Raw genomic sequence first — 26,393 nt, forward strand, 5'->3', positions numbered from 1 at the left:
ACCTCAGAATGTGCGTTGTAATCCCCTGCGTTTGAGATGCTTGAAGTTTGAGAAGTGCTGGAGAAGGTGAGCTTGAAGTCATCCTGCAGTTCTTGGTTGTGAGTGATTGCAGGTGCAGTGCCGATTATTCCATGTAGCAAATGGAAGGGTTTTTAGCTTAGTACAACGTTTCCTTAAGTTCTGTCATTCATCATTTTAGTAAATGTTTATAACTCAGAAATCTTAAAATGGCTTTAGATCATCTTGATTTTTCTTGATTAATCTCACTAAGTAGTAAGCTTATAATCAACCAGTTATATATATGAAACAGTAAGGATAATAGGAACTGTTGTTGGATAATGTACGATTTCGATGTTTTAATTAATAGTGTTAACTTTTTTTCTTTTTAATATTTATATGTTTGAAAAACAGAGTTACAGAGTGAGAGAGACACTTCCAACTGATGATTCATTCTGCAAATGGGTGCAGTGGCTGGGATGTGCTATGCCAAAGCCAGGAACCTGGAGCTTCTTCCAGATCTCTCAAGTGGGTACAGGGGGCCCAAGCAGTTGGGCCATCTTCCACTGCTTTCCCAGGCATTTTAGCTGAGATCTGAATTGAAAATTGGAGCAGCCAGGACTCCAGCCACTGCCTGTTTGGCAAGTGGCTGCCTTATCCACTATGCCACCATGCTGGCTGGCCGCAATAGATTAACATTTGGAGTTTAACATTTGGAGTTGACAGTTTAACTGCAAAAGAAATGAATTGCTTCATTATTAGAAATGTTTTCTTAACCTCTTGAATTTAATCACAGAAATAATTGTGCAGTTTTTTTTAAAAATGTGATTGTTGTTCAAAAACATTGATGTATTCATTTTGAGAGACAGTTGGTAGAGAGAGAGGGTGATGTAGAAGGAACTCTGCATTTGTTGCTTCATTCCCCAGATGGTTTTCAGGGGTAGGTCAGACTGAAACCAGGGACCTGAAACTCTCTCCAGGTCTCCCCTGTAGGTTGCAGGGCACCAAACATTTGGGTCATCTGTTGCTGCCTTCCCAGCTACACTAACAGGAAGCTAGATGGGAAGTGGGAAAGGAACCTGTGCTCATGTGGGATGCCAGCCTTGTACTCGACAGCTTATTTATGCACTGTACTGTTGACCCAGATGTGACTTAAAAATGCATGTGTTTGGGCCGGGCACAATAGCCTATTGGCTAAATCCTTGCCTTGAATCTGGCAGGATCCCACTGCTCCACTTCTATCCAGCGCTCTGCTTGTGGCCTAGGAAAGCAGTGGAGAATGGCCCAAAGCTTTGGGACCGTACACTCGTGTGGAGCACCCTAAAAAAACTCCAGGCTCTAGGTTTCAGACAGGCTTAGCTCTGCCATTACAGCCACTTGAAGAATGAGTTAGTGGATGGAATGTCTTTCTGCAAATCTGCCTTTCCAGTAAACATTAAAAAATTTTTTTTAAAATGCATCTCTGGTTCACTATTAAATCACTAGCTCTTGGGGCATTACAGGTGTTTGCAAATATTTGTTGAATAGGTGAATGGATTTTTGAAGAAATTTGTTACACTTTTCCAATGAGGAATAAGAAATCCATAGGAATCTGGAATGATAAGTGAATTAATTGTGGAGTCTCACTTGTTAATTAATTGCTGCATTAATTAATTAATCTTGCTCATATAAACTATGGTCTTGGGAAATTTAATTTAGAAATATGATTCAAACTTATGAGTAAATAGGCATTTATCCAACTGAAAGCAAACAACCAAACACCAGAGTAAAAAATAGACCAGGCCCCTGGTGTGTTACCCTTCAGTTGCATGTTGCTTCATATCCAGAGATTGTTACTTTACTTGGTTTTATTTTTAAAACCTCTGAATAAATCCTTAAGCAAAAGTTGTTTAGCTTTGTGAAACTGACCAGCATGAATAAATCTGTGTAAAGAAAGAATGACATTGTTAGTATTTGGTAATATGTCACTGGAGAAGGTAGGTTGAATAAAGTATGTGGGTTGTAGTCTAGATTCAGCCCTCTGGGGAATTTATGACAGCTGTTTCTGGGGAAGTTAGCTAAGAAGATTTGGAATGAGTCTTGGGTAATAGCGTGTGTTTCCTCTAGTCGGTATCTTGTAGTGTGCGCTTGTGGGTTGACTACTGGGTATGTATTCAGCAGGTGTTGTCAGAGGCGCTTTGCTGCTCTTCTGTGTGGTTCTATGTCACAGTGTTGTGGCCAAGTGGTATTCCTCCTAGATTTGGAAAGGTGTGCCTGAAGGCATAGCCGACTTCCTTGAGCAGGCATCTTATCCTTTGATTGGTAGATGATAATGGCTATGATAAGGAAAAAGGTTGCTAAAACTAGAAATGAACAAGAATTGCATCAGTCTGATAGAGAAACAAGAAATGCCCAAAAATTTCTGCTAAGAAACATGAATAGACTGTTTTCAAGGGATAGGAGACAAAATATTAAAAATAAATTTTCCTTGAATAAATCTTGTCCAAGATTTCCATTCATGTGCCATTTAATTCAGAGCTTGTTGGACCAGTTGTAGATACTTGCTTTATTATTCCGGATAGCTCGTATCCCGGTCTGATATAATCATGTTGACTGACTTGTTTTCCTCCCCTCTGGACTGTAAATTTGCTTTAAATAACTTTGTTCTTTGTTCAGCTCTTATTAGGTATGTAAGCCAAAGAGGATATGCTTATGTAGTCCTTGGAAAATATGTTTTGCTCCTTGTGCTGTTGCCAGCACATTTTGCACATAAGAAAACAGTAAATGGTGAATGAATGAATAAAACTCTCCTTTCTCTTATAATCCACAGCACTATTGTCTGTTCCATAGTTTTTTGGTCATTGGTTTTGTTTAGTTTAGCTGCTTATAATGCTTTCTTTTATTTTCTTTTGGTTTAGTGTCAATTGTTTTATTCCTATAAGACATTCTTCTCTACCTTCCTTCATGGCCTTGGTAAGACAAATGCTTCCTTTATATGCCTCACAGTGTAAGGCAAATGGCTGTAGTAATTTGTTGAATGGAATACATTTATTTGTTTACAATGCCTTAAAACATTAAAATCCAGTTTATCTTCAACAAAAAGGGCATCTTTACTGGATAAGATAATATCCTATATGGTATAGAGTTTTTACTTCTTAAAAAATGGATATTTTTAGAGATGTTTTGTTGAGCTGAAAAAATTTAGTAATTAGAGCTGACACTTTTGCAACTGTAATTGTATGGGTTTTTCATCCAATTTGAATAAAAGAAAATGTTACAGCTTTTAGGGAGATGAATCATTTTGATATTTTAATTAAAAATTGAATGTTTGTGGTCGTGTTGGGCAAAGTTTTAAAATGAAATATTGAGTTTAAGTAAGTAAAAATTTTGCATGCTATTTAACCTTCATATATGCTTTTGCATATATAAAGTAAAACTGTTTTGAAAAGTGCTCTGAGGTTTCTCGTGCCAGCATTCCATTCAGCCATCCTCGTTGCTGTCTTGTCCTTTTGTGTGGCCACTGTTTTTTTTCCTTAGTTGCTAATGTTCCTTATTCATAAATACAGATTTGTATATTGTTCCTTAGAGATAAATTTTTAATAACATACTTAGCACTTCCAAAATTGAGTATTTTGGCATCAATTGAAGCAATAGTACAAATTTTTAAGAGGCGAAACTCAAAACTGAAAATTTTATGATGGTTTTCTCATTGATAGGGTGAATTATTTATTTTAAAAAGCTCTTTTTATTTTGTGCTTGTTTTTAGGCTAGTCTGTCCATATGGGGATGGGGAAGCCTCGGCATTGTCCTTTGCCTGATAACCTTCGGACCCTTTGTAATATTTTATTTGGCATTTTATATCCTCTGCTTTGTGGGTGGGTAAGTATTCTTAATGATAACTTCATAATTCATATGTCATGGTGTTCAACATAGAACAAATGGTATGAGAATGGGAGTATGATTTATTTGTGACTGTTGTATTAAAACAGTGCTTTTACCAAAGTTAAAACTAAGGTTTAAGATACCAATTTGTACAGAAATATGGATAGTTTCCTCCAAACATAAAATTCCAGTTTCTGAAGATAAAAACATGTAATGAGACTCATGAGGAATCTTTAAAAACTTAAATTTTCTTTGAATGATGAATTTTTAAAATTAAATTAGTAGGAAAAGTTAAATTGGAATAGCATACTAAGTTTTGCATTGTGGAAGATACTGTTTCATTGATTAAAATTCAACTGTTAATAATTTCTCTTTATATTGTTGGCCTAGAAAATTCAAGTAAATATTCAATTTTGCAGTTTTGTTTTCATGGTTACTTAGTGTATGTTGCTGATGTTTTTCTTTCTTTGATAAATCTTCATAAAGGAAGTGTCAGTCATAATTTTTATATGTTTATGTTCAGAATATTTGATATCAGACATAAACGGTAAGAGAATGTATAAACAGGTGCAATTTTATTTAGATTTTAACCAAAGTAAGTTAGCTGAAATGAATTTTTTGTCATTAATGGGTGTGTATGTATGTTTATATAATTAGCTGTAGGATGCACACCTGTGAGTTCACTTTTAAAAAATTGTTTAGATCACAGGCATTTAGAGGACGTTTTTTGACCTGGCTGGGTTGGACTGCATGTGAAACAGTGACCTGAATGGCTGTGACCCTGCAAGGGTGGTGGCTGAATAACTGTTCCACCCGTCACCCTCAGTCACGAGCCAGGTGATTGGTTCTCTTCTGTGGAGCTTGCCCACTGACTGTAGAACAGCTGACTTAAATTAAGCAACTATGTCAAAGTGTGTTAAAGTTGTAGTTTATGTTACAGGTACTGAATGAAAAGGAGATTTAACTGAACAGGCAAGATTTCTTCCAGTGAAGGAAAAGGATTACAGCATATTTATAGTAGTTTGAATCAAAGGTAGGAGGGCTTGGAAAGAGAAGGACTAGAGTGCAATTTCTGCTGGAATTTGAACTACTTCATGTAAAGCTCGTGTTAGAGAAGGGTGGGCCAGCCGTCTCCTTCAGTGTCTTGGGAGCATTTGCTGCTCCTGATTGGAATTTGGTAATTTACTGGGTAGTAATTTCCCAGATCTGGACAGTGTTCTGTAAAAATTTGTTAGGTAAGGTAGAATATTGAAGAATGTGTTAGGAGTGCTAAAAGACTCTTGGGAAGTATTAACAGTTATATGGTGAGTCTGAAATCCAAGTTCATGCCTATTTCATAAGTTGGCCCAGCATGCTGTTCTAGACAGCACCGCTCCGTGAATGTGTTAGCTGGTGTCCCAGAATGATGTCATCTCAGGTTGATGCAGTTATGGTCAGTGAGTAGCATAATTTCTTTAGTCATAGCTTTCTCATTTTGTCTTTGATTTGAAGAGTTAGTGTCCCCTTTTAATGTAATTTAGTGTGGATTAATGCCTTAAGAACAAAACCAGCGGACTGGCATCCCATATGGATGCTGGTTTGATTCCCAGGCCCTCCAGTACCAGGGAGACAGCTTCCTGGTAATGTCCTGGCAGAGCAGCAGAAGATGGGCCAAGTATTTATGTATCTGCACTCACAAGAGAGATGGGGTAAAGCTCCCGGCCCCGTCCTGGCTCCTGGCTTCTGGCCTAGCTGAACCCTGGCTGTTGAGGACATTTGAAGAGTGAGCCAGTAGGTTGAAGATTTTTCTCCCTGCCTTTTGCCCTCTGTAACTCTACCTTTCAAAATAAAAAAACAAAAATAAAGTCTTAACTATCAAGTAAAATGATTCTGTTTCATATAATTAGAAGTCATTTCTTAGTTTTAGGTGTGTTTTTATTAAGTTCTTTCTAAAATTTTTTGTTTCAGACAGGCAGAGAAATAGAGCATTTGTTTTTGTTGGTTCACTCCCCAGATGCATACAACAGCTGGGAATAGATCAGGTGAAGCTGGGAGCTGGGAATTCAGTTCTGGTCTGCCATGTGAGTGGCAGGAGCTGTTATCCCAGCCTCCGAGGGTCTGAATTAACTGTGATCAAAATCTATTTTTTTTTTTGATCCTCTGTTTTAAAAAATAAGTTAAATACATATATGTTACTTTTGTTTTCTGTGTTTTATAGATGAGAGGACACTGGAGAGCTGACTTACCCAGTATTCCCCAAATGTCTGAGAGGAACATCTTAATCTGATTTCTTAGCTCTCTGGTTAACTGTGTTCTTAGATGCATAGAGACATTTTATTAACAGTTTTCAGAAATTAAGTGTGTTAAGATCTGCAATTTCTCCATCTGGAAAGATTGATAGTAATTTTTTTTTGTTTATGATCAAAGCTAATCCCTTTCTAATATAAAAACACATTTTTTGGAAATAAACTTAAGGGATTTTTTAATTTTCATTTTCTGTGGGTGCAGTAGTGATTTTGGAATATTATATTATGGTTATTCCATGACTTTCTGCTGTATATTTGTTGGTATAAGTAACCATTTGTAGCATTTATTTTTACATAAAACTCATGGCTGGATCTATCAGTCAAGCTGCTTCTAATTGCATACTGTTGCTGCCCTGCTTTTCCTACTGTTGTGCTGTAGGCAAAGGTTAATCTTTTATCAGTCTGTTTAATAAAGATGTTTTTAGAAATGCAGTGTCTACTTCATATAAATATTTTGCTGTGTGTGGTTACTAAGGGAGTGAATCTAAAATACAGGGTCGGCTTCAGTCTTCATAGCGTCAGTCACCAAGTGGCTTCAGCGAAGTGTACCCCAGGAGCTGGCTGGACTCAGGGGCTGCGCCCTCCCCAGCTGTCTGTGGTGCCTGTACTGAGCAACAGCGAGTGGATGTCCTCACAAAAACTGCCTCGGAGAGTCTTCTCTCAGTGGTTGAGACTGTCGATTTTTATTTTCACTGTTTTATTCCTGTCACTAGTCTGAATTATTGTAAGATTGCTCTAAGATCGTAAGAGAAAAGTTAGTTTAGTGAATTTCAGTGCTTAGGTTTGTTTGTAAATTTTAATACAGACAATATTGATAACTTTTAGTCATTGGCAGTTATTACCCAGCATTTATCTTATCTTGATCTTGTAGATTTTCCAAGATTTATTGGTTTTACTTTAAAGTAAGAGTTTCTGAGAAAGAGGAAGGGAAGGTGAGAAAGAGAGAAAGAGAGAGAAAATGAATCTATCTTTTGTCCACTGGTTCATCTCCCAGATGGCTGCAGTGGCCAGAGCTGGGCCAGTTTGGTTCTTCCACCAAATGGCTGCCATGACCAGAACTGGGCCAATCTGAAGGCAGGAACCATGAGCTTTTTCTGGGTCTCCCACTTGGGTACAGTGACCCGAAGCCTTGGGCCATTCTGTGCTACCTTCCCAAGCCAGCAGTAAGCTGGATTGGAATTGGAACAGTGGTCATAGGGGATGCCAACACCACAGGTGGAGGATTAGACCACTAGGCCACCATGCTGATTCCCCTACCACCATCCTGTAATTTTAAAATCAGCGTTTTGGTAATGCATTTATGTTTCTTTTCTTGGTTCCAGCTGTATTTTATGTATTTAGTTTTAAAAATATCTGTCAGTGTGTTTAATTATTCATTGGAAAGAGTGTCATAGAGTATAGAGACAGAGAGAGCTCTTATATCCTCTGTGTCACTCTCCATGTGGCCATAACAGTTGGGAGCCAGGAGCTCCATCCTGGTTTTGCAGGAAGCTGTATTGGTAGTAAACAGTTGGAACTTGAACCAGTGTTAACAAACCAAAACTTAAACCTGCTCTGCTGGAATACCAGCCCCTCCAACTTTAAGGAATACCATTTGGATCTTTTCTCCTGTGTAGCCCTTGGTTATTTTATTGATTATATGATATGTATTATATTTATTGATTATAGTAGCAAGTTATACTAATTATTTAGCAAAAACCATAGAATTGTGTCATTTAGCTATAGAGTTCGAGCTCCTTATCTGTAATTGGCTGTTTGCCTTCTGACTCTGCTTGATTCGGCAGCACACATACTAAAACTGGAACAATACAGAGAAGATTAGCATGGCTCCTGTGCAAGGATGACATGCTAGCCTACTGAATTAAGGAGGGTTGATTTTTTTGTTGTTGTTGTTTTTAAAGTTTGAAACTTCATGAGGTTCTTTGTGAAACGATTTGATAAAACTTTGAAGGGCACTATTGTGCGAATCACAAAATATCTAGTTTTTTAAAGCTCTGAACAAAAGAATGTCAATTTTTGTTTTTGTTGTGCAAAGTCATTGGCTTCTCAGTGAGTGTTGAACCATCTATAAAATTTGAAAAATGTCCTTGGAAATAGATGTTAAATCATAGTTGAATTTTATTTTTGTACCTATAATTAAATTTCTTTTCTAGGGGTTTAGTGGTTACTCTCTTGTTTGGAAAAACAAGCTCAGAGAAGCACCTAGAGCAGTGTGAACATTCGTTTCTTCCTCCCACGTCGACTGGGGTTCCTAAGGTAAGCAGTGTGAGAGGATCTGAAGTGTCACATCCAGCTCTCTACAGTGACAGGACAGTGATATCTGGGTATGGCTTTGCAGGTTTCACTCTCAGTTGATTGTGATGGTACTCGCATGAAGGGCTTTAAAAAGTCACCATGATCACTTTCTTACTGTTAGTGTGAAACAAAAGTTGTGATTTTGACATCTAGAAATTGGAATGTTTGAATGTTTCCCCAACTTTTTTTAAGATGGGATTTTAACGTATCATGGGCATGATATGTAAGAATGGCAGTGAATAGTTTATTCTGAATGTAATTGCAAGGAAGCTGGGGGTGGGGCAGTGGACACTTTCTCTTTGTTTTGGAAAATATAGTTTGAAACTGAGTTACACAATTATGATTTTAATAAGTCAGACTTAATTTTTATTTGCTTGAATGTTGCTGTTTTTCTGTTCCTCTTTAAGTGTGACTCTTTAAGTAAATGGGTAGGCTTCAGATTTGCAATGGCTTTAGTTTTTGTGCAGTTGGGGCGACTTCATGTTCCTGAAGACAGGTAGTCTGCAGTTGATGCAGTAACTTTACAGTTATTTACTTGCCATTATGTGCCAAGCTGTAGGAGACAGAAGAGGTAAATGATGTACAGTACTAGATTCTGAAAACTTAGATCTGATTTCATGCTATGACGTGAAACAAATACATATCATGCTGTGTTTTCTGACAGCAGGGATACCTCCCGAGACCTTGTTGATAGGCTGATAGGCAGTTTCTTCATCATGGGACTAACATAGATTGAACACCTTTTTTTCAAGAGATACATATCTTTTTTTTTTCCTTTATTTTAGATGATGTTTACATAGTTGATCAAGGTGGGAAGCATCCTTGGTTAGGGAAAAGTGGGTGTGATTATTGTTTCCAAGCTTTCTGTTTCTTCCCATTTCTGGGAGGAGGGGAGGAGACAGGGGGATAGGCCATACTCAGCCTCCCACCCATCCCAGTCCCCAAGAATGGGGAAAGGCCACCCGATATCAACCCAGACTCACAATGTGGCACATGCTCCGAGGGTCCTGCCCAGTTGGATGTGATAGTTCTGAAATGCTGTTGATCTTGCTGATGTATGGAATAGGAATCCCTTCCCGTGTCCATTGGCTGACACAGTCAACCTTAGAGTCTCCATTCACTCAGATATTGCTGTCATCATTTGACTGGAATAGTTGTCCACATGTTCTGTTCTCCATTCTCTGCTATGGTACCAGATGCCCTATGCAGGCCCCAGTGGGCTACCATGTTCCATGTGCACAAAGGTCTGCTGTCCAGACTCTGTCCTCTATGCTGAGGAGGACCAGTTCTTCTGGGTGGACTCATGAACCTGAGCCAGGCAACCTGGGCCAAACCGGACCCTCCACCCATGGGGGTCTTGGAACCAGCGCTCACTGCACAGCTGGGCCCACAGCCTTGCAACCCTGGGACCTACTGGCACTCGTGGACCCAGCCCCCACCATGCGGGTGGGCTCAGTAACCTGGGCCTGGAGACTCAGGTCCCACTGGGCCCCCTGGCCCTGGGGCTCATGGATTCAGCACCCACTGCAAGGTGGGCCCGTGGGCTTGGGCCAGGAGACCCAGGCCCTATTAGAGATGGAATAGTCTTACATAGTGTAGCCTGCTACATACCTCGTCTGTGTGATATATAGCTTTTTGATTCTGTTTGCAAACCTGCAGAATGTTCCTGTAGTGAATGCCAGAGGCAGTTGGAACATAAAGCTAAATACATCTGTAATCCGAAACTAGAAAAGGTACAGTAAGGAGGTAGTCTAGTTACATGGGACAGTTAGCATGAATGGAATTTGTGGGACTGCAAGTTGTCCTGGGTGAGCTGGGGACTGAGTGGTGAAGGCCATTCCATGATTGCTCCTGGGTGTGACTGCGGGCTTCATAACCACTGCACACTTAGCTTACACTGCAGCCATTTGAAAATAGGGTTTTTGTCTATCATAAAGTATTCTTAGCTCACTGTCACTTATTTGATAAACTTGGAAGCATTTTTGACTTCCTGACACTTCAGGTAGCACTTAGCTTTCAGCACACACACATTGGACAGCCAAACCAAAATGTTTTCTTTTTCCATACCCTTGTTCTGTAAGTTTCTGCTAAATTTTCTTTTTAGCATTTTAAGCTTACATTATAGACTTAAAACACAACTCAGTGACAGGCCTGCACAGGGTGAGACCCATCTGTGTCACTGTTTGGCACCACCGTGATTTGTCCTTCTGGAAAGTGTCCAGGTCTGTGACCTGTCTCATGCTCGGTGGCACTGCCGCCTTCTGACACATCCAGGAGGAACCTGCTTGGAACTGCTCAAGGAAGTATCGTTTCTTTAGAGCCATAGCCCTGTAGTTGGCTAGGTTTGTTTTTTGTTATCATGGATTTGCTCATAAGCACAGAATAAGCCATGAGTATTACTCTATATTAGTTCTATATTCATGAAGATTTCTATATTCACAAAGAATTTTTGATATTAGGATCTGTATTTTCAAACCTTTTAATGAGTTGCTGAGCTTCTGCCAAAGCTTGTTATACCCTTTCTTGTGAATTTTCTTGTTCAGTTTCCTGTTCCGTCTCTCTCAGCAGTGTGTTCACTAGCCCTGGGAATACTTAGGCCTGTTACAGTGTTACGAGCCCGCTGTTATGTAGTCCATGTAGTCCAAACATTGTATGGTCCATGATTTTTGTGCCAAAGTTTCTATTTTTAATTTAAAGGTGTGATTACCTTTTACCCTATTCCCAGGCCATTGTTCTTTCTGAAGATCTAGAATAAATGGGGGAATACATGTTTTTTAAGTATCCAGAAATCATCCTTACATAAAACCGAGTGTAAAGTGTGTTATTTTGGCAGCTGGTGTGCTGTGTTTGCTGGGAAGGAGGTAGAGGAAAGAAGAGTGTCAGATGAAGACAGTAATTAAATTCAATTAACATGTTAATTTTATTTAAAAGTGTTATTGAAATATAACAGCCATATAACTTGCACATTTTTAGTTGACAACATTTGAAATCATGTTTTCTGACTTAAAATTGAGGAGGAATCGAGGTTCTTTTTCTCAGTGTCGAATTTTGTTAAGAAGTAGTGGGTGGGTGGTTTATTTATGTTAGAATAGCAAGAAACAAGGTTTTTCATTGGCTTGAGGATAATGAAGGGAAGTTGTGATGAATATTCACTTTGAAGTGTTTTGGAGAGGTTAGAATTGAGACCGCTCAGTAAAATATTTTGATTTCCTTTAAGTGCTTAGAAGAAATGAAACGGGAAGCCAGAACTATTAAGATTGATAGAAGATTGACGGGTGCCAATATAATTGATGAACCTCTCCAGCAAGTGAGTTTTAGTATGTGGTGTTTGCTTCTCATATATTGTGTGCTAGTGTCACTTGTTTTGAAAATATGGAGAAAAACCTTTAAGCTACATTAATGACATATTGGATCTTGATGATGCCATCTGATTTCTGTGCTCACAGGTGCTGATTATTTAAGCTCTTTACAAGTGAAGTGGTTCATTTACTGTGAAAGCCCTTTGAATTTGCATTTAGAAAAAAGTCTATGATGACTTGATAGTGTTTCTAATAATTTGATAGTTAAATTGTCACTGATGATGATAGGCTTATTTGGTGATTGACTTTTTTGTTAGCTTTACTATTTAAAAATGGAAATCACTTGTTTCACTAAAAAAAAAGAAAAGAATTAGGCAAATGCATTATCCTCAGTGTTTTTCACTGATAGTTATTTGATTATATGATGTTTATAAATTCAGTGTACTTTAAAAATCTCAAGATTGTCTTCTAGATGAGCACGTATTTGGGTTATCTAATTTTCAGTTTATATTTTGAGTTGTATTGTGCTTTTTGATGGCATCAATGATACTAATAGAATTAAGTGAATCATTTGATTTTTATAATTTGATAGCAGTAGATTTGATGTTGCAGTCTTTAAAAAATGTGGATTACTGTCCCCATCAGCATTATTTTGCATCTCAGTCTGTTGAACTAATTTAGACTCATTAGCACCAACAGGTATTCTTTTTCTGCAAACCCTATCTTTACTTGAATGTGAATGGGTCATCTCTATTTGTATGGCTGGGACTTTGCCATATGTACTGTTTTAATATTTTTTTTTAAGATTTTTTTGCTTTTGGGCCCAGCGTGATAGCCTAGTGGCTAAATCCTTGCCTTGCATAAGCTGATTCATATATGGGCACTGGTTTGTGTCACAGCTGTTCCACTTCCCATCCAGCTTCCTGTTTGTGGCCTGGGAAAGCAGTTGAGGACAGCCCAAAGCCTTGGGACCCTGCACCCGCGTGGGAGACCTGGAGGAAGTTCCTGGTTCCTGGCCTTGGATAAGTTTGGCTTTGGCTGTTGTGGCCACTTGGGGAGTCCGTCAGCGGATGGAAGGTCTTTGTCTCTCTCTCTCCTTCTCTTTGTAAATCTTCCTTTCCAATAAAAATAAATAAGCTTTTAAAAAATGTTTTTTTTCCTTTTTAACGTTTATTTTATTCTTATTGGAAAGGCAGGTTTATGGAGAGACAGAGATAGACGCCCAGAGAGAAAGAGGTGGATTTTCTCTGATGTTTTTCTGCCCCGTGGCTGCAGCAGCTGGAATTGAGCTGGTTGTGTAGCCCACCAGCACCGCTGGAGGAGCATCTCCTTGCTGTGTCGTCTCACCAACCATTACGGTTTCTTTAAATTGTGGATAGTAGATGAATTGGGATACTAAAAAGTTTTTTGAAATTATTTTTGTCAGATTGATGCTTTTTTAAAAAAAAGATTTATTTATTTTTATTAGAAAGGCAGATCAGATTTACACAGAGAAGGAGAAACAGAAAGATCGTCCAGCTGCTGGTTTACTCTTCAAACGGCCGCAGCAGCCGGAGCTGGGCCATTTCAAAGGCACGAATGCGGAGCTTCTTCCAATCTCCCACGTGGGTGTAGGATCCCAAGGCTTTGATCCATCCTCAACTGCTTTCCCAGGCCTCACGCAGGGGGCTGGATGGCAAGTGGAGCAGCCGGGACACAAACTGGGATCCATGTGGGATCTGATACTCGCGAGGGAAAAATCTAGGCATTGAGCTGTCGCACTGGAGCCAGATTGTGCTTTTCTAGTGAAGGCAGATATTCGCTACTACAAAATAACGTACAAATAGGAAACCTAAATTGATAGATGATCAATTATTTTTAGTTTGCCATTGTTAAGATTTTAAATGCTAAAGAGCTGAATTTTCTCCCAATGTTTGTGTTACAGGTTATCCAGTTTTCTTTGAGGGACTATGTTCAGTATTGGTATTATACACTAAGTGATGATGAATCTTTTCTTCTTGAAATTAGACAGACTCTTCAGAATGCCATCGTTCAGTTTGCTACTAGGTAAGGAGTCTTGTGTTGTTTATGCCAGTGGGAAAAATAACTGGGTAGTGGTGGGAGTGTAAGAGCTGAGTGGAACTGTAGGTTTTTGCTACGATCCTTGTTACCCTTTAAATTGCTCCAGCCTTGAGGGTCTTCACAGAGTGTTTCTGGTGGTTGGACCCTGTTCTCTATATGCCAGGTGTTCATCTGTGTGGACTGAGTCAGGTGTCTTTCCAGTGTTTCACTTCCACTTACTGATAACACTTCCATTCTGCTTCCCCAGATACTCTCTTTTATTTTGAATCTTTTATACCAGCCAGACTGATTAAAACAAAGTTGCTATTACTGTAGCAAAATAAAAATAACATGTGGCAGTTTTCGAAAATTGTGAGACTTTGGAGCTCTCTGATTGTATGCAGATACCTGCTTTGTCATGGACAGGATGGTTCATACGTTATCCAGGAGTGAGAGCCTGTGATGGGGACATAGGATTTTTTTAGCAGCATGTTAACTCTTCATGCCCCATTGGCTAACTCACCATCAAGATGATCTGCCTTTGTCTCCCATCTTCTCGTCCCTTCGATGCAGTGATTTTCTTGAGTTTGATATCTTTGTCACCGTCTCACTTGAATGTCGTGGTTTTTTATTTTCCATTTTTGTAATATCTGCTCTCAAACTTAATATTGGGATGATTATGGTAAAAACCTGGTTGCCTCCATTGGACACTTATCTGGTCTTTTGACAAGCTAACGCAAGCTGGTAATAGCTACCGTAGAGGCTGATTTGAAGAAGAAGGGCACAAACTGCCATCAGATAAAGCTTCCGGCACTGGAAGGCCCTGTAGTTGTTGGTTCTACCCTCCCCGGAATGGCTTACTTCCCCTGTCCTTCCAGATAATCTCATCCAGGACTTTGTGAACAGAAGTCCACAAACAGAAAAATGAATTCAAAATTTTTTTCTTTTGCCTGTTGAGTATTTTCACAGATTTAATATTTTAAGGGACGTGTGAACTCAGAAAGGATTTAGGACCACTGGATTCTGGAGTGCTTACTAATTTGTCGAGTTTGAGAAGCCGTTAGTGTGTGTTTTAAACCAAGTATTAAATTTTGAGGAGAAAATGGGGAGAAGATAGAGATGTTCTGAACTGCTGGGTTTGAGCTTAGTGCTTTAATACTCAGTAGCTGCTCTGCTTGGCATGGGTGCAGCATTCCTCATCAGGTAACTGAGGGTACTCTGATGCATGAGCGAGCACTCCTGAGTGCCAACTTTACCATAGGTGGCAGTTAATCCCTTAGCATTCTGGGGAAACAGAATTTTCTTGAGAACTCTTGGATTGTTCTTTTTTATGGATGTGATTTAAGCTGGAGCTTTAGATGAACCCTTGATAACACACATTTTTTTCCCCCTTCAAATAAGATACCACAACATAAGGTAGCTTTCAGTAAGATCTGAAAAGATTTCTCTTGAACTTGTTGTAAACCCCAGGTATAAGAGACAAACGAGGTGGTAGGAGTGACATATTTTGTGAGGTGGTGAACCAGTAAAAGGTATTTAAGGCAACTTCTGTGACTTACGGTGCCTTGGTCATTTGGCAGATGGTAAATATTCACTAAATGTCAACTTTGCTGTCATCATTGTTATTATATTTACAACTACAAAGTGTTTTTTTTTTTTTACTATTTTATATATATATATATATATATATATATATATATATATATTTGTGTTTCGAAAAGATTCAGCTACTTGGAAGGCAGTCAGAGAGAAACATACAGAGAGATTTTCCATGCACTGGTTCACTCCCCACCCCCAAAAAGGGCCACAGTGGTCAAGGCAGGTCCAGACCAAAGCTAGGAGCCTGTAGTTCCATCCGTGTCTTCCACATGGGTGCCAGGAAGCTTAGTACTTGGGTCTTCTGGTTTCCTAGGCACGTTAGCAAGAGAGCTGGATCAGAAGTGCCTCCACGGCATGAACTGGCACCGGTGTTGGAGGTGGTGTCTTGGCCAGCTGCACCACAGTGCTGGCCACCATGTTATGTTCTTTGCCATTTTTGAACTTTCGAAGTTGGCACTACTCAGAAGGACATTTGTTCTCATGTTTATGACAGTATAGAAAAGCAATTAGATACCACCTAAATAAAATAATGATTAATTTGTGTTTTATCATGCTTCCTTCCAGACCATTGTGAACTCCATTACGGTACAACACCCTGTATTTGTAATAATTCTGGGGGATATTATTTTTATTTCTCTTTTTTTCCTCTACTTAAGATTTATTTACTTTTGTGAAAGATGGAGTGAGTAAGTGAAAAAGATAAAGAATGTGTTTGATCCACTGATTTAACTCCTCAGACGTGCCTCGGTGGTCAGGACTGGTCTGGGCTGAAACCGGGAGCCTGGAACTCGCTGGAGTTCTCTAACAAGGCTGGCAGGGCGTAGCTATTGGGTCTATCTTCTATTGCTTTCCCAGGTGCATCAGCAGGGACTCAGTGCTTTGTTCTGGGATGCTGGCATTTCAAATGCTGGTCACAATGCCTGCCCTTGGAATTGTTTTTGAAGTGTGTGGATTGCTGTAAGATTTAATTTACTTTGGGATTAAAGTGCTCTATTGTTTTACTTAGTGTAGTATTGATAATGACATTTACTTAAAGCTTTATATTCTATATTAATGTGCAGGCACAAAGGATATTGGGCTTAAAATCTGAGAGATTTACGTATCTTGATGAAAACGTTTGTATCATTCAAAGTCAAACTATTGCTGGTATTTATAGAATGCACACAGTAATCTCTAGTGGGGTGCATCTACTATTTCTTTTTTGGTTTGTTTTTTAAGATTTATTTATTTTTATTGCAAAATCAGATATGCAGAGAGGAGGAGAGACAGAGAGGAAGATATTCCACCATTCATTCACTCCCCAAGTGACCACAGCGACCGGTGCTGCACTGATCTGAGTCCAGGAGCCAGGCCAGGAACTTCCGCCAGGTCTCCCACGCAGGTGCAGGGTCCCAAGGCTTTGGGCTGTCCTTGACTGCTTTCCCAGGCTACAAGCAGGGAGCTGGATGGGAAGTGGGGCTGCTGGGATTAGAACCAGCACCCAAATGGGATCCTGGCACGTTCAAGGTGAGGACTTTAGCTGTTAGGCCACTTCCCTGGGCCCTGAATCTACTGTTTCTAAAGTTTACGATGGGTTTGTTCTCCCACCTTTGCATGGTTAGCTATCACAGTGAAGGCACGGGCTGAGAAAGTGTGAAAAGAGGCCCCGTAATAGTGATCTTTTCCATACAACACAGCACAGTGGAGACAGCTACGGGAAGGACAGGCTGATTTGTAATCACAGAGCCATGAGAGTTATATCCTTGTGGTTGCTAATTTAGCACCTATTAAGGAATTCCCTATTTACTGGAGATTATGATATAAACTAGTAGAAAGTGTAAATAAGTTCAGGAATATATGTGAAATAATTAATACTGGTAACTTGGGCATTTAAGGTAGATAGCCAGATGGGATAGACAGGTGCTCCAGAGGGGTGGTTTTGGTAATGTGTGCTATTGGTGAGTATTTTGAGGTTGGAGTGGGGTTATGAATAGGATTTTCTATCAGACGTGTGATTCTGTGCCTGGACCATTTTGCCCAAGTTTAGTTTCAGGTTGAGCTTTTGACATTGTGACAGAATAGTCTTTCAAGGACTCTTGGAGGATGGAATTAGGTGAAGGATTTTGAGTTTTAAAGAGTATATTCTTGTTTTTAGTGACTTATAAGTGGGAGTTAATATCTGAGTCAGTGGCTTGCAGGAAGAACAGGAATTTTTCTTTCACAGACCTGCTCAAAGTCTGAATTGGTAGGTTAGAAGCCCAGTGGGCTAAAATTGTTTTCCTTCTCTCAAGGTCTTATCAAAATCTACCTAGGAAAATTGCCTTATACAGAAGATTAATGTATGTCATGATTTTATGTGCTTTTAAAAATACTGATCTTAATGCAAGTTTTAAAAAGCCTTTTTGTACGAGTGTGCATGTACACAATATGTTACTTCAAGTGTTTTTTGTCATTGCTTTTTTTGTTTACAATTTTTAAAATTATTATTATTATCATTTTATGATACAGTTCCATAGGCCTTGGGATTTCCCTTACTCCCACCCCAGTCCCCTTCTATCCACTGAATACCCCTATATTTATTATTACTATAGTATAGTTCTTCATACACAGTCATATGTCCGTTATTGCAGGCATAGATAATGGCAGAGAATCCAGTATCCTAGTTTCAAGATATAGTAAACAGTTTCATTGAGAGTTCATCTTTGTCTGGAAGTAAATCTGCATAGTGCATTGTATCCTCACATCTGGATATAATAATCTCCATTACACAGTTATTATACATCCCCTTAAATGAAAAGCCACAATACAAAATCAACAACAGGAACAAAAATTGAAATTTACAGTGCTGTGAAGTTCTCAAGAGGTTTTGATAGCTCACCAGTCCTGAATTCTGTCATTCCCGCCACTCCAATCTTGATGAAATCTCTCCAGAATCCTCTGGCTGCTATGCTCCACCTTAGAGTCTCCATCTGCCCACCGGTGTGTGTGATATCTGGCATTGGCAGAGATTCTGACGGAGGAGCTTAGGTAACTCCTCTGTCGGGACACGCTGCCTGCAGGTGAGTGCAAGAACCAAGATAGGAAGCAGCCTACACCATGCCAAAATACAATATCCACTGGCATACACTTGGCGCAGGTCAGGGGCAGGCCAGGCTGGGTCAGTTCATATCACCTGCTGGCAGATCCGAGTGCTAGAATGCAGTATGGGTCAGGCCGGGTTGGAATTCAATACCAGCCAATTCACATTAGAGCCGGGACTGGGGGCTGGCTGGGCTGGGCTAGGCTCTACCAGCATGAGCTGGAATTGGGGGTAGGCTGGGCCTAGCCAGGGTACAACACCCACTGGTAAATGATGAGGTGAGGCAGGCTGTGCCAGACTAGACTGCAGCACCCAACCAGCACATGTGAACCCAGGGGGTATAGGGTTGAACCCAGTGGGGGGACTACGGGAGCCCCCCCCCACTGGGTCACTACTCCCACTGGTGAGAATGAGAGCTGGGATGGGGGCAGACCAGGCCAGGCAGGGCCGCAACATCTGATGGCCTGCATGTAAGCTGGATCAGGGAAAAGCCAGGTTGGCCTGACTGTACTTTCTGGTGCATGCATAAGCCACAGTGGGTATGGGTGGGTTGGACTTTGCTGCAGATGCTGGCATGGGGGGAAAATTCTGTTAGGCACAGGCGTGACTAGATAGATGGTGGCACCCTCTGGCACCAGTGTGGACTGGATAGTGGGACTGGTTGGGATGATCTGAGCATCAATGCCCATTGACATGTACAAGAGCCAAATGGGATTTGGGACAGACGGGACCCGTCAGCTGTACATACTGGCAAGCACGTGAACCAGGCTAAGGACTGGGCCTGGTGGGGGTTATTGTGGGTCATTCGGACGAGGCTGCAGCTCCCATTTGTTTGCGTGAAGGCTGAGTATGTGGTGGACAGGATCAGGCTGCACTCCCAACATGCTTTGGCTTGCATAAAAAACGGGACTGGAAACAGAACTGAGGCAGTAATTACAACTACCAGCGTATGCATACACTAATTTTTGTGTGAACTGTGCCGGACCCTGTATTGACAAATACACACAAGAATTAGGTCTGGGATGGCTTCAGATGAGGATTCTTTGGCGATTCCCTGCCAACGGAAGCGCTAGACTCAGAACCCAACCCTGGAGAGAATTGCAGGTTCCATGGTCTGACTGTGGAGTGAATGTATCGGAGCTGGTCCTCTTCAGTGGCTCAGACAGAGCTGTGGACAGCATATCCAGGTGCACATGGAAGGTGTGGCAGTATATTGGAGCCTCCAGAGAACACCTGGTACCTTGGTAGAGGACGGAGGACAGAACAAATTGATCAACTACTCCAGCCAAATGTTGGCAGTGAATATCTGGGCAGATGGAAACTCTAAGGTGGACCATAGCAACCAGTGGATTCTGGAGAAATTTTGTCATTAGTTTTTCATGATGAAATCTCAGTCATTTCAGTGATAAATATGTATTGGAACATAGCATTATAAGATTTCTATGGGAAGAGGAGCTTTTACTGTTTGTTTTAACATAAGTCACCTTTTCAAAAAAAAAATATTCTGTAAATGTGAAGATGCCTTTGCTAAGCAGCAGTCGCTGTCTTCTCCAGTGAGGCCGGCCCACATGATGGCCACTGTGTGTGTGAATGTACACAAATACACACATCTCCCTTTCTTAGTTCCTGCGTCCTACATTCTCCCGTGTAAATGCTACCAATGCATTAAAATTTAAGCATAGTCTCTTTGATAAACCCTTTCAAAGTGCAACATATAATTAATAGTTTGTCTTTTTGTGTGTGGTCTCTGACAACATTTCAAACTGATTTTTGAAATGTTACTTCTTTACCCCTGTAGTGAAACTCTCCTGGCTGACCTTGAATTGGCAGTTGTTGTCCTAAGTTTCTGTACAGCAGTCTGCTTACTTACACCTGTAGCATCAAGGTTCAGCTAGTAACATGATTTTTGTTAATGCCTGTCCTTCCTGTTCCCATGTTCTATCCTAAAGTGAATGAATCAAAGATAGGTTGCAACTGCTATAAAAAGTGAAATGCTTGGTGCTACTGAAATGAATAGTTGTAGACCAGGCCTGTCCTGGGGGAATATGGATGATGGCATGTAGGATTTAAATTCTGGATGAACTCCAAAACATAAATGGGATTTGTCATGTTGATGTGATGAAGGGAAATATTTGCAATATGAGCAAGCAGACAATATAAGGAATATTTTGTTCAGAGCGTTGAGATCAGAAGGAACATATTTGATTGGAAAAATAAAAGGAAAGCCTCTGGGTTTATAGAACAAAGGGGAAGAGGATGAACTAAATAATAAATAAGAGCATGTATATGCACAATCTGAGAATGTTTAGTTGTAAGAATAATGGGGATGTTTTGAAGGATTTTGAAAGCTCTTTTTGTACATACATTTTTATCTGAAAGGCAGGGAGGGGGAGAAGGGAGATTTTTCTGTTCTGAATTTACTTCCCAAAAGGCCTGATTTTTCATCTATCTGTATCTCCCACAATAGGTTCAGGGACCCAACAGTTTGAACCATTGCTGAGTCAGGGTGCAAATTGGCAGGACGCTGGAGTAGGAAACAGCTGGGACTCAGACCCTGACTCTCCAGTACTGGGCTGTGGGTATCCCAAGCAGCATCCTAACCACTGTGTCCAAGCCTGTCTCAGAGATTTAAAACGGTTACTCTGCTGCTATGTGGACCACAGAGTGGAAGGGATATGAGTGGATGTGGGAGACCTGGAGGTAATATCATGGTAACTTTGGAGGTAGAGATGCTGACCTGGCAAAAGCTGGGTTCAGACAAGTAGATGTTATTGCAAACAAGCTTTGGTTTCATGCTTTAATTAAAACTCGTTTGTTCTTTTGCATCCATTGTTAATTGTCTTTGTTCAGATCATGCTGTTGAGCTATCTAATCTTCAGTGACCTACTATAAACTTTGTGTTTCCGGTTAGGATTGATCATGTCACTCAGTCTTTTGATCAGTATGAAGTTTTCTTTTTTTTTTTTTTAATTTAATTTAATTTTTTAAATTTTATTTTTATTTTTATTTATAAGTTTTTAATGTTAATTTTCTGTTTTTTTTTATTCAGGAGATAACCTATAACTAAAAATAAAATGAAAGTGTTATAGCATGCATTGTGTAATAACTCATGTTTTCACTAGAATAGGAATAATGGGGGAGTAGATGACATAGAAGCTCTGCACGAACATGCTTTAATGATAACTAATTACAAAGAGCTAAGTAGTGGGTACAGTGGGAGGAGGGTGTGATGTTTATAACTGAGTGATGTTTTTGAAATTCACACATTCCATTTTTTACATATTTGTCATATACCATAATTCAAGAAAACACTTAAACGCTATAAAAAGGTTTTTAAGTTTATTAAGGCAGATATTATTAGGAAACATAAGTATAGTGTAATTTATAAATGAAAAACATTGTACTGTTATTCTTTCTAATCTAAAAAAGTGTGTGTTGAGATATATCATCAGTTTGCACGCAGTTGGTGGAAAGTGTCAAGTGCAAGGATATTCTATGTCCAGCATATTTCTGCATCTAAAAAAACTTTAAAAGTACCTTTATATATTTGCATTGGTATATGGTTTCATTCGTTCTAAATTTCTATAATCATCTATAACACATTTGAAATGAGTTCAAAATGTCTTCCAAAGTTGGTAAACATTATTTCAGAATGTCAGTAAATGAAGTTATGGTATGTTACAGAAGAGAGATAACTTGAAATATTACGTATTGTTTTCTTCTAAATTTGTTAGAGTGAATCTTTATAGATTAAGTGAGATAGTGACCAGTAATAAGAGAAAGAAAGAGATCTCTTCAATTTGCCGGTTCACTTTCCAGATGGCTGTGCAGGAGTGAAGCGAGGAGCCAGGAGTTCCATCTGGTTCTCTTACCATGGGTAGCTGAGGGCTCTCGCCATGGGCTGTTACCCGTCAGAAGTGGAACAGCTGGGAACCTCAACTCAAGAGATTCCTTTGTTTCTCTGTGTGTGTATTTTAGAGTTTCTTTCTTTCCTGTCATGTATGTAACACACTGTAGTTGTATCTCTAAAAGAAAAAAATAGTACAAATGTGTGTTTTTTGAAAACAGTCATTGTGTTATTTTCTCAGTGGCTTCAGCTCTCTTGGTGGTTACTGCCAAAACCAAACTCCTTCACTAGCTTTTCAGTTATTCATGTATGGGTAATTATTGCGAAGAACTATGGGGTAGGGTTTCTCCATTGCCCAGCATCTTAATAAATGGACTCCTTGTCTTTTATTTACTTGGCATGTTCATAAAAGAGTGAATTAAGTTTAGTGCTTTTTTTTTAAAAAAAAGAAAGAAAACCAGCTTTGAAAAAAAATCTTTATTTCAAAATATCAAATATTCACTGAATTCAAGGAGAGAGATAGCATTGCTTTTTATATTATCTGTTGTGTTTTTTGTTTCATTAGTATATTGAGTTAGCTGTGCTTTTGAAGAAATCTTGTTTTTGATATAGAATGCTAGATAATATTATAAAACTAGAGATAACCGTTTTTCTAGGTATTCTAGCAGTTTATATATGTGATACCTACATCACTCATTAACTACATCATTTCATGATGGTTATCTTCTGAAGTCCAGTACGTGCAAACAAAAACTCAGTCCACTCATAGCAGATGTATTTGGCGTAGAGCTCGGGTTGTGTAACTAAAGAGAAGAATGTGAAGAATTCTCAGAAAGGCTTCAGAAGAAACCGAGAAATGCCTGAAATATTAACATCAAGTCAGAGACATTCCGCACCCCTTTGTTTTCTTTCGTCTGAGCTGAGAGATCAATTATAGTTATTGTCTGACCCACCTCAGATTTAATTATGAGATTTATGTTCCTAATCTGGGGTTTAGATATGCGGTTTTTGCATGTATTCTTGTATATATTCTTCAGATAATACTGTTATAGACAGTAAAATATGTATTTTATGGACTTTGGATATTATAAAATAAAATATTGCACATAATCAGTATAAATTTGCAGTGTTCCTAATCATGTGCTTTGTTGTTTCCTGGTAAAATAAGATTGTGTTTTTAATATTTATACAATGCTTGATGTAATGTGTTTTCTGTAAGGTCAAAAGAAATCGACTGGCAGCCTTATTTTACCACACGCCTTGTGGATGATTTTGGCACACACCTTCGAGTATTCAGAAAGGCTCAACAGAAAGTAACAGAGAAAGATGATCAAGTAAAAGGTAATGATTTTGTTCTCTGTGAAAATTTAGATTGCTAAGTCTGATTCTGTTTATCATTTTGCATGTCTCAAATTGTGCCTCTCTGTCCAGGTACAGCAGAAGACCTTGTAGAAACCTTCTTTGAAGTTGAAGTGGAAATGGAGAAGGATGTTTGCCGTGACCTCGTGTGCACTTCTCCCAAGGATGAAGAAGGTTTTCTTTTTCAGACTGCTCTTTAGAGAATAGTAGCTAACTAGAGACAAGTTAACAGAACAAATGGAAGGGTGATATTAGTTCATAGGACAGGTAGCAGAGTAAAGTCAGTATTTATTTGATTTGTTGGCTCTTAAAGATAGTTCCTAGATCTTTTTTCCTTACTAAGGTCATCTTTAAACATTAACCTGTCTTTGGAATTTCAGCAAGCACCAACATTTCATATCTGCAACTTTATATTTTAAGATTTTTAAGTATTTTCTCCTTGAAGTTCTAATTTCTTCTTTAATAGCACATCTGTTACTTGAAAATAATTTTTAATGGTATAATTAAATTTATGGTTTTGAGCGGAGTCATCCTTTCTTTGTGGGAAGGTAGACCAGACAGATTAGTTGAAGATTCTCTTCAGTGTTTACAAATGACTTAATCTTAGGAGGATTATCTAGTTATATTTTCAGAAAGCTTCAGCATAGGAACAGCTTCTAGTTGTGGAAATTGGTTTTTCGGTTTTGAATATATTTATTAAATTAAAATTTTCCTCTATTTAATTCTCCTTTTTCTATTTCCCTTTTACATTTATTGTACCATTCAGTTTTTACTTGCCTGTTCATTAGCAATGATAGGAAATCACTAAATACAGGAAGTAGATACATATACCACATATAATTATATGTACTGTATATGTTTATATTACTTTTATGTGTGATTAAATATGTACATAATCATAAGTACTCGAAGAGCATGCTCTCTTTTTCCTGTTGATATCTGTTCAGGTAGTACGGGCTTCTTTTGAAAGAATTACATGTGTGTTTTTGCATGTACAAATTGCTTACACATACAAAGGTAATTGGTGTTAGAAGCTTAAAATACATAGTACATTGAAAACTGTTTTGGGGAAATTTAAAACTAGTTAAAATGGAGCAGAATAAAAAAATCTAGTTTGTTATTCAGTATGTAGTATTTGAAGAAATGCCCATATTGGATGGGCACTGACGTGTACCAGCTTCTCAGGTTGTAAGACAGTGTCGTCAGGAAGCTGCTCGTTGTTACTTGTCTTAGGTGATCAGCAGTGGATGCTTTGTATTTCCTACCATTGATGCTGTAACTTTTGTTTAGGATTCCTAAGGGATTTGTGTGAAGTCTTACTGTACTTGCTGCTACCTCCTGGAGACTTCCAGAACAAGATCATGCGATACTTTGTCAGGGTAAGCTTAAACTTACAAAGAGGGGAGGATGCAAAGATAAAATGAAACAGTAGTGTTCCAAAGTTTTAGTCAACGGACCATGTTACATTCTTAAAAATTATTCTAGACCCCAAAGGCAGTGGAGTCTTCAGTGTACTTTATTCCAAACACTAGGAAAAATGGAGGGTTGTAGCCAAGGAACAGGTTGAGGATCTGTGGCTGGAGAATGACCAGGAGGTCGGCGTCAGGGGGAGCTCTGGTTATATAGACCTACTGAGATTCTGGCTGAAGGCCGGCCAGACAGGGTGACGGGCCAGCACACTGAGGACGGCGGGTGGGGGATTTGCTCTGGAGTCAGAGTCTGCAGATTGCAGTTAAAGCATCTCGAGGGTGTTCCTGCTAAAGCTGCAGTGCAGTGATGGACAGACAGGAGGTCCTCACGCCCAGGCCTCGGTGGGAAGAGTGCGCAAGCAGCATGACTGAAGTTTGGTTAAGCATTCGATCTTTTCAGCAGTTACTAGGATGAGGATCCTGGCTTTTATTTCCTCCCCAAAATGGCTTTTTCTTTCCTGCAGCAAGGCTATCTCATATACTTTTTTCCTCTGGCAGGAATGATCTTTTTTCATTTTACCTAAATAGTACTCAGCATTGAAGTCTCACTTGCTGTCAGAGATGCCTCCTAGACCCACCTGCTCACAGTCTCCTGTCATTCACTGTGGTTGGTACCCAGTTGTTTCCCTTCGTAGCATTTACTATTTTTAAAGGTGATTATTAGGCTTTTGTTTCTATACTTGATACAAAAGCCATATTTGTGTGGATCACCCTTATATGTGTAGCAGTTACCACAGTACCTGATACACAGCAGGTACTAAGTCAGAGGATACCCTTTTACTGAAGGTAAAGCTATCGTAAAAGGCCATTGCTCATGGCAAGTAGGATTGCTGTAGGTTTCTCTTTGATGGCTCTTTGGTTGAGTCTACTTGAGTGAGTGAGGGTTATTAAAGAGCAGTACATTCAACAGACTGATTGGTATTCCGTCTTACTCCCTTTGTCTTTTATCAGTAATTAAATACGAGTTTTTCTGGAATATATTTGTTTAGGTTAAATAACAGATAGAAGAGGTCATCTTGCCTTTGTATGGATCAGTTGTGTAGTTTGCACAAATGACAATATCTGACTGAAGTAATTGCTGGTTTTAACTGCCTCACTTTATTTGCATTGCTGGCTTTTATTTAGTTAAAGAATCATGGGGCTTCAATGACTGTGCCTCCATAGTAATAGCTATTTTCTAGAAATTGTGGTTCTGAAAGTAGGAATTACAAGATGCTACTTATTTGGGAGTGTTGAAGAGGACAGGTATAGGAATTTTTGAGTCAAGGAGTTAGTTCCTAACCA

General features: G+C 39.3%; 1 protein-coding gene and 1 pseudogene across 6 annotated transcripts in view; both read left to right on the forward strand.

The window, feature by feature from the left end:
- SNX13 (sorting nexin 13) overlaps window positions 1–26,393 on the forward strand; it is a 106,494-nt gene that overhangs the window by 32,178 nt on the left and 47,923 nt on the right. For 4 of the 6 annotated variants that reach the window (XM_058678320.1, XM_036493665.2, XM_004582465.4 and 1 more), the window contains 7 exons: window positions 3,743–3,855; window positions 8,297–8,399; window positions 11,656–11,745; window positions 13,662–13,783; window positions 23,501–23,622; window positions 23,713–23,814; window positions 24,931–25,019. In XM_058678320.1, the coding sequence (XP_058534303.1) occupies window positions 3,743–3,855; window positions 8,297–8,399; window positions 11,656–11,745; window positions 13,662–13,783; window positions 23,501–23,622; window positions 23,713–23,814; window positions 24,931–25,019 (741 nt within the window). Of the gene's footprint in view, window positions 1–3,742; window positions 3,856–8,296; window positions 8,400–11,655; window positions 11,746–13,661; window positions 13,784–23,500; window positions 23,623–23,712; window positions 23,815–24,930; window positions 25,020–26,393 lie in introns of those variants that run through there. The other 2 variants (XM_058678323.1, XM_058678322.1) reach the window with 2 other exon arrangements.
- On the forward strand, window positions 7,912–8,025 carry LOC118758195 (U6 spliceosomal RNA; annotated as a pseudogene).

Source organism: Ochotona princeps, chromosome 20 (assembly GCF_030435755.1).
Source record: "Ochotona princeps isolate mOchPri1 chromosome 20, mOchPri1.hap1, whole genome shotgun sequence".
NCBI classification, from domain to species: Eukaryota; Metazoa; Chordata; class Mammalia; order Lagomorpha; family Ochotonidae; genus Ochotona; species Ochotona princeps.